Source organism: Trachymyrmex septentrionalis, unplaced genomic scaffold, assembly GCF_001594115.1.
Source record: "Trachymyrmex septentrionalis isolate Tsep2-gDNA-1 unplaced genomic scaffold, Tsep1.0 scaffold147, whole genome shotgun sequence".
Lineage (NCBI taxonomy): Eukaryota > Metazoa > Arthropoda > Insecta > Hymenoptera > Formicidae > Trachymyrmex > Trachymyrmex septentrionalis.
Genome location: NW_017304620.1, coordinates 277,807 through 286,436, shown reverse-complemented (window position 1 = coordinate 286,436; position 8,630 = coordinate 277,807). Strand labels below are relative to the sequence as shown.

Below are 8,630 nucleotides of genomic sequence, written 5' to 3'. Positions count from 1 at the left end.
TCTACTGTTAATTTTGTCAAAAATCATTGCAAAATTGTTATATTGTAAAATGCGGATACCGAGGCGAATAATGCACAATAAGAAGCAAGAAATTCTTACTGACTAACATTAGGAACAAATTTAAATTATGTAACTAGGTTTAAATTAATTTAGGTTTTTATTATTGTACTGAGGATGGTCAGATGGTGACCGAAACTACTTTGTTGAATGTTTATTATTAATATATAACTTATTGACATCTTAAGTGTGGCTGTATGCTCCTTTTTTACTTAACCTTCTTAACATTGAGCCACTTTATAATATTGAAAATATATAATTATAATTTGAAATATGTCTATTTATATAATATTTATATATTTTTTCGCAGTGGCGGCGGCAGCGCTATCGAGTGAAGCGCGATGAGCCGTTCTATTCTCGCAGCGCGGCTTCAAAAAAATATATATTTTTTTGTGATCCATTCTCTCTTATGTCTCATATAATTCTTATATTATTGTATATTCTTACATGTGTACGTCTGTATATTATTCATTAAGCATTAAGCTAAATGAGTTAACATGGGTGTGAACCCAGGACTAGCAGCACTTCCATCACAGCAATATACGCAATGCAAACCACAAAGCAGCACGCAACGGATCTATCAGCTAAATCAACAAGAAATAAAGCATTGTGTGCCATAAATTTTACTGTCACCGCTTACGTTTATGCTTACATGTTATGTTAACAAGATTATAAGCGCACCACGCCCTTAGATGGCTAAAGGTCACTGCAGTGATATCCGGCTGGCAAATACTGTCGGTAATGTGCGTGTTCTGGGCGCATTATTACACTTTTAAACTATAGAAAACTCGAAGATTGTAGTCTCATAAATAATCACTAAATATTGTAACAATATTACCTGTAAAATTTCAGCTTATTTGGAAGGATATGACATTCAGAAGGACACCTCCAAGTACTCAACAAGTTATGATTAACGAAGGAACAATCAGTATAGCATTATTTTAAATAACTCCATTTTATATAGAGCTTCACGAAATGGTCATTTTGTTTTTGAAATTATCAGTATGTTTGTTATATGTATATTTACTTATCCGGCATAATCTATGTTAGTATCAGCAGATAAAATAACGTGGATTTTCTAAAGAAACATAATACATCATGCTTTTTCTGCTTTCTTCATCTATATATAAGCAGCATCATTCAATACAAATAACTACTTTTTCATAATTTTGTTTCAGTAAGTCATAATTGTTCCAAAGATTCGTGAATAAATTTTACAATTATTTCATTATATTTTTTTCCGAGCACTACTCAATAAAGAAGATAAATTTTATAGAGAAGATCAGAATACAATGTACTGACAATGAAACTTACGACAACTTCTACATCCATAATTTCATCTACTGATATCCAGATATATCCTTTTTCGCAACAGAATTGTAAGTTTGGCATACTTTAGTGTAATACAATTCTGTATAATTTTTTTATATTATTGATACTTCTGGAAAATGTTGCGTCTGTTTTTTAAAGAAAGTTATGTAATTTGGAATTTTGTTATTTAATTTCTCAGTCGAAATATTGATAGCCAGAAAAGCATAATTCTTGTGAAAACTTTTTTGTTATTTGCCAATAATTGTGGAGGCAGAATTTGCTAATAAATTGATCAATAAACATTGTTTTGTGTTCGTCGATTTACTCGTGCCGATTTATGGAATAGCAATTTATTTTATGCACGTACATAGAGCAACGCTTGCAACAAAGTCGATCCAGCTTTGTAAAAGCATATACATATTTTTGTCAATTTAATTGATATTGAGACTAAGTTTTTCTATAAAGATTTAGGCATTTCGAAGAAAAGGATTCTTCCGTGATTTTGAATTAATCCAAAAAAATCTCTCCGCGCTTTGTTTACATTTAAGACGTATTTTGAATCAGGTTAGTTTAACTTATTTTTTCCTGAATGTTGACAGTCCCTTAACCCGTAATTAAATCAATAAGTATTTTAAACTTGTTGACCGTCATAACTCATAACTATAAAAGTCAATAGTTTGTAGCTGACACACACACACACACACACACGCGCGCGCGCCCATACGCACACGCACACGCGCGCGCACACACACACACACACACACACACACACACACAAATTTGTTTTATTTTCTTTTTTCTAAATCTATGATATATAGATAAATATAAATAAATAGAAATAGAGCACTGATACTCAAGTCAGTTTTTATAAGTACCACCCCGGGAAAAAATGTTTTATATATAATTATATATAATTATATACAATTTTATATAATTTTATACATAATTATATATATAATAATTTTATATACAAGATGACCCATTTTGAATAATGCATTAAGATTTCTTGAAAACTATAGTAGATAGTATCTACCACAAAAATATCTACCGGATGTTTTAAACAAATGTTGTATAATTCGGAAGGTGATATAAGAAGGTATCATTGATTTGATCTAGCATGGCGTTGTCAGGTCAATTCTTTTTAATGGAATACTCTATTTTTGATAACAGAATTTAATAGCTAGTAATAGTTTTTCAAAACATTATAAACAAATATTTTTTTATTAACTACTTTTTAAGTTATGAATGTTACAATACCGCCGGCATTAGCATGCCCAAGGTATCCGACTGATGGCTAAAATCTTTTGAATGCTGTTCAAGATCATGACCTGGATATGATTTATCAAGATCAAAGCTAATGGAGGTTGTACCTCTTACTTTTATTTTTATGTAAAAATGAATTTTTAGTGCAAAAATGAAGGAGATTACTCCTTTTATTCTCCAATGACTTTGATCTTGACAAATGTTATCCAGGACATGATCCCGAACAACATTCAAGGAGTTTTAACTGTCGGTTGAACACTGCGTAATGCTAATGCCGGCGGTACTGTAATTTTCAAGTCTTCTTTTGTAAAAGAAGTGCTACTGAGCACTAAGAGTTATTTGAGGCATTACTGTACTACAGCACTACTGTACTACTACACTACTGTAGTAGTACAGAAGTGTTCAGTAATGCTGAGTAGTGCTAAGATCTTCTATATATTCGCGTTTCAACAAGATACAAAATGTAGAAAAAAAAGCGCTTTCAGAGATTCTACCAGCACACTCTGATTGAGCTGAGAATAATTGATGGATTTTATTTATATATGCCTCTTTATAGGGATTTGCGTCATTTTATCTTTATGGAAACGAGTCCATCTTGTGGCGGTACTGCTCATTACACCGCTTACTTAGCGGCGTCTATAGCGTACATATCTGCATGCGTCATAGTACGCAGTATCGCCGTGAGATAGACTCGTCTTTTGTAAAGAGAAAATGATGCGGATCCCTCTAAAGAGGCATATGTAAATGAAATCCGTCACTTATTCTTAGCTCGATCAGAGTGTTCTCATAGAGTCTCCGAAAGCACTTTTTTTTAAATAGAGTTATTAATAGTTAGTTTCTGTGATGCATATTCGTTTCCTTTTTATTACCAAAATGCGGGTAGAAGATTTTAGCACTACTCAACACTACTGAACACTTCTGCACTACTACAGTAGTGTAGTAGTACTGTAGAGTGTACAGTAGTGCTATATTACAGTAGTGCCTCAAAATACTTTTAGTGCTCAGTAGTACTTTTCTACAAGAGTTGTAACTCGAAAAATACGTAATAAAAAATAAAAGCTCTTAACACCAACTGTTAGATTCTGCCACTAAAAATAAAGTGTTCGATTAGAAAAAAATTGATGTGATCTTAATCTGACCTAGGCGACGTCATCCAAGTAAATCAATGGTATCTTTTTATGTCCTCCTCCGAACCATACTGTTCTTTGAAACATTTTTCCATATCTATCGATAGTTTTCGAAAAATTTTAATACATTATTTAAAATGGGACATCCTATATAATATCTGTATAAATATGCATAATTATACAATATAATTATATATAAAATATGTCCATTTATATACAATTATGTAAAATTATATATTTTTATATAATTTTGTATAATTATATATAAAACATTTTTTCCTGGCAGTAACTTAAGTAAAAGTAACGATAAAAATATAAAACTTTTTTTGAAGGAAAAAATAAATGTCGGAAAATACTGAGAACAAATTTATATGTACTATATGTTTGCTATCTTTTTCTTTATTTTTACTAACAATACTTGTCTTACGTATACAAACAATAATTAAACAATTTGTAGGTTATAATAATGTAACGAGTTCAGAACACTTTTCTTTTTAGTTACAAGACTGCCAACATTAAAAAAAAATAAGCTAAATCCAGTGCAGAATACACCCTTACTCTTTTAAAAAATTACACTATTACGCATTATATTACTGCTGTAGTGTAATAGTACCTCACTATTGCGCAGTAGTACTTTTTTACACGGATAGTAGATATGCCGCGCACCAATCCAATATATAGCCCACATATATATCGTATTCGGATAGATCGGATGCAATCAATCGTGTCTCCCTAAAAAATATTGCAGCAATCTCACTTCAGCAAGCAGCCGAATCACTCGCGCAGCTCGAAATCGAGCCCGAATATCCGGGTCCTAATGATCATACATTAGAATTCTAAATTATATATTATTTAATGCATGATTTTGCATATGCATGTATAATCGTGTACAATCATGCGTGAATCATTTTTTCCCGGGTAGGATCGATACAGTCGGGATAAAACACTAAATCTGATGCAATAGTGTGTCCCGATTGCGGATGATTGGATACACTCTGTATAAGTACGGTAGAATCCGACCGAAATTTCGGTTTCGATTTCGGTTAGTTTCGGTAAAAAATCAGGATTTTGGTTTGATTTCGACCAGAATTAAGAGAAAATTTCGGTGGTTAAACCGAAACTGTACAAGTTGCAATGCGTCAATGAGCGTTAAAAAAACAACTGTTCAATTTTAATTATTCGTTGACCAACAATAAACTTAAGACAATTTGAGTATAAACTTTACTGTGTAATCTTAATAATAACTGTGACTTGATTTCTTAAAAGTTGAGGATGCAATATTATTATAGTTAAATATTTTAATAAAATCTTGTTTTTTAAAGAGTACATAAATTTTCGATTTCGACTCTGGTCGAAAAAAATGTGACTTCGTTAGCTTCTCTCTCTCTCTCTCTCTCTCTCTCTCTCTCTCTCTCTCTCTCTCTCTCTCTCTCTCAGTAAGACTTATCTAAGTTTCGGTTCCGTTTTCGGCCAAAATTGAAATGACAACCGCATATTTGTTGTTGGTTTCGACCGAAGGAAATTGTGATTTCGATCGGACTCTAATATACGGATCACATTTGCATATATGTACAAATGTTGTTACAGTTCATGCCTATGATATACCCATCATTGTCATTGGATTAATAATATTCCGACTTTATTATAAATATTATTTTATGTACTTCGAATTATATTTTAATCGTATAAGTGCATTAATATAGAGTAAAATATATTTTGAACTAGTTTACTTTAAGTTCGAATCTTTTTAAAATTGATAAAAAGATATTATAAGATCAGTATACCTAAATAGAAATGTTTTTTTCTTCGAAACGAGCATGGGAGAATTTAACCACAATTTAAATAGAAGGATGGTTGAATTATTCGTTGTGCCTTGCCTTTTTACAATTTATCACGCATCCTATCTTTTTTTTTCTATTTGTTTGTGCACTTTCCTCATGTCATTTTTTATACATCGATTTACAAAAAGTACTCTTACGACGAGGAGTGAGCAGTGAGCTGTGGTAGTATGCTGTGAAGTGGTAGCGGTGCTCTTGATTGCCGGTGATTTTTGAGGTGCTCTGGATGATCGAGGGTCATTTGGATATAAAGGTGAAAGTTTAGTTGCCTTGACTTTGGCAGTAGAATGGGAGCCTCTTTGTACCTTGGACCGGCGGCAGAAGCCGCTTGTCGTAACGAGTCGATTGTAATAAGTTGTCCAGAATCTCCTTGTCCGATTTTCCCTCCTCGAAGCTGCAACACAATGCATTATAGGTATATCCAAAAGAAACCTGGCTAGTTTACGATGTATACAGTAGTTTTCCGCAAACTTCCAGTAGATAATCTTCTTTATTTCGATATCTCGTAAAATATTATATTGCAACATATTATTTATCTTTCGCCACAATCGAGCAAAAATTATTTCACTCGATTGTGGCGAAACAAAAATATAATATGTTGCAGTATTATATTTTATGAAAATTAATAAGTTTGTGATTGTTTGCAGATTATTATAATAAAGGAGACGAGACAACTTCATGGAATTCAAAATATTATTTATTTCGAAGTGATCTTGAGATTAACTTTGTTAAAGTGGTGTTTACTCTTTTCAATACAACATATATGTACTTATTTAAGACATATGTAAATATAAAAATCTACTAATAGAAATAATGCAGCTCTCTATATAAAACTGCATCTAATTTTATCTATGTTATGCTATAAAGTACTAAAGAATCCATCACTGGTATCTACTTCTCATAATACATTAAAAATCTACCATTGGTCGTCTACTTCTCATAATACATTTGATGCAATAGTATAACTGAAACATTTATTAATGTACAGGGTGTCATTAGAATCCGAACAAAATTAAATTTGAAATTTGCGCCATATTAGAATTTACCTGTAGCTGCTACTTTGCATTGAAGTAAGCAGACGCGTACATGAAACATTTCTAACTTCAAAGTCAAGTCGATTATAAATATCATGGAGTATAAGCGAAGGACAGCGATCACTGAAAATTTGGGCGCTGGAAGGATGCCAAAAGAAATAATGTTTTTCAGATATCCAAAATCAACGGTTTGTGATGTTGCCAAAAGGTGTGCGGCTTTAGAGGAATCCAAGGAAGGTTCTTCGGCAAGGAAGAAACACGCGAGGGAAAAAACAACAAGGACTCTAAAATTCATCAAAAGAGCCCAAGAGCTCACTTTGGAAGATCCAAAGACTTTGACTAGAAAATTAGCGGCCGTTTTGAAAGAGAACTATTCAAACGTCCGTTGGATTGTTGAAGACGATTTGAGGTATACGTCGTACATTCTTAAATATACTTCAAATTTTTTTCAACAATCCGACGTTCGAATAACTCTCTTTCAAAACGGCGGCCAATTTCTTAATCAAAGTCCTTGGATCTTCCAAAGTGAGCTATTGGGCTCTTTGGAATTCTAGAAGAATTCTAGAGACCTCGTTGTTTTTTCCCTCGCGTTTCTTTCTTGTCGGGAAACCTTCCTTGAATTCCTCCAAAGCCGCACATCTCTTGGGAACATCATAGACATAATTGATTTTGGACATTCGAAAAACATTATTTTTCTTGGCGTCTTTCTAGCGCCCAAACTTTCAATGATTGCTGCCCTTCGCTTATATTCCATGATATTCATAATCGATCTAATTATTTTGAAATTAGAAATGTTTCATTCACGCGTTCGCTGCTTACTTCAATGCAAAGTAGCAGCTACAGGTGAATTCTAATATGGCAGAAATTTCAAATTTATTATTGTCCGAATTCTAATGGATCACCCTGTACATGATTTTTTATTATCAGCGCGTTAGTAATGTCAGTGAAACATACTGACGATTCTATTTTTGATGTAACGATATTAGATCGAATGTTTTTACATGCAAGAAAATTCTATCAAAACTATAATTTCTCCATCTCACTCTCTGCGACTAAAATGCATAATAAAGTAGAGAAGAAGGTAGTTTATGGCACCTCATTTATACTTTATACAATAATTTGATTAACAATAATATCAATATTTAAATTTAACACTTGACGATTACATCCGTCAAAGATTATTCAATAGATTCTAAAGTCAAAATTACGAAACATTTATTCCTTTGGGCACTGTTTCTAAAAAAGTAGCATCACTGCGTAATAATTTTGAAAGAAATAGAGATGATAATGTGGCCATCCGTAAAAATAGATTTAAAAAATTGGTTTTTAAAAAAAAAATTGGGTTACAAAATTAACAAAAAAGTGAACTATTGCAGAATGTGTGCATACACACACACGCGCGCACGCTCGCACGCACGCACGCACGCACGCACGCACACATATATACACACAAGTATATATAACTTTTTTGTAATACGTATAATATAAACTATAGATAAACAGTAGAGCTACAATTGATTTATGAATAACATTTGATACAAAAACCTTGAAAAAGAGACAATCAGAACGTTAAGAGCTCCTACAGATAAGCGACTTTGTAGCACCGTATGAACGAGTTGACGCTTTCAACTGTGGTGATACGAAATCGTTTAGTTGTAAGATCCCATACTCAAATATACATATATTCGTGTGATAATATGCTCAAGTTTGAAAAGAATGAGGAAATATGTATAACTAAATGCTAAAATATATCTTCAAAATATTTAAAAATGCTTAAAAGTAAAAATGCATTATAATAAGGGCAGACTATTGCGCATTGGTATATTAGCATTATAATGTAACAGCGAGTTATTGAACAAAAAATTTCATAAGCAATCATTAGAATTTGCCATCATTTAATAGATAGCAGAGATATTAAGAAGAGCCATTATATTCACGCTGTCAATAATATCAGCTTCTCCTCTAACAAATAAATTTGTTAAGTATTATATATATATATA

The 8,630-nt window shown here is 32.2% G+C and overlaps 1 protein-coding gene across 12 annotated transcripts in view; it reads right to left on the bottom strand.

Annotated features, from left to right (window-relative positions):
• The window catches only part of LOC108745695 (glutamate-gated chloride channel), a 549,841-nt gene that overhangs the window by 410,999 nt on the left and 130,212 nt on the right, over positions 1-8,630 (bottom strand). For 11 of the 12 annotated variants that reach the window (XM_018481999.1, XM_018481995.1, XM_018481994.1 and 8 more), the window contains one exon: positions 5,902-5,990. In XM_018481999.1, coding sequence (XP_018337501.1) covers positions 5,902-5,990 — 89 coding nt within the window. Of the gene's footprint in view, positions 1-5,736; positions 5,846-5,901; positions 5,991-8,630 lie in introns of those variants that run through there. The other variant, XM_018482005.1, reaches the window with a different exon arrangement.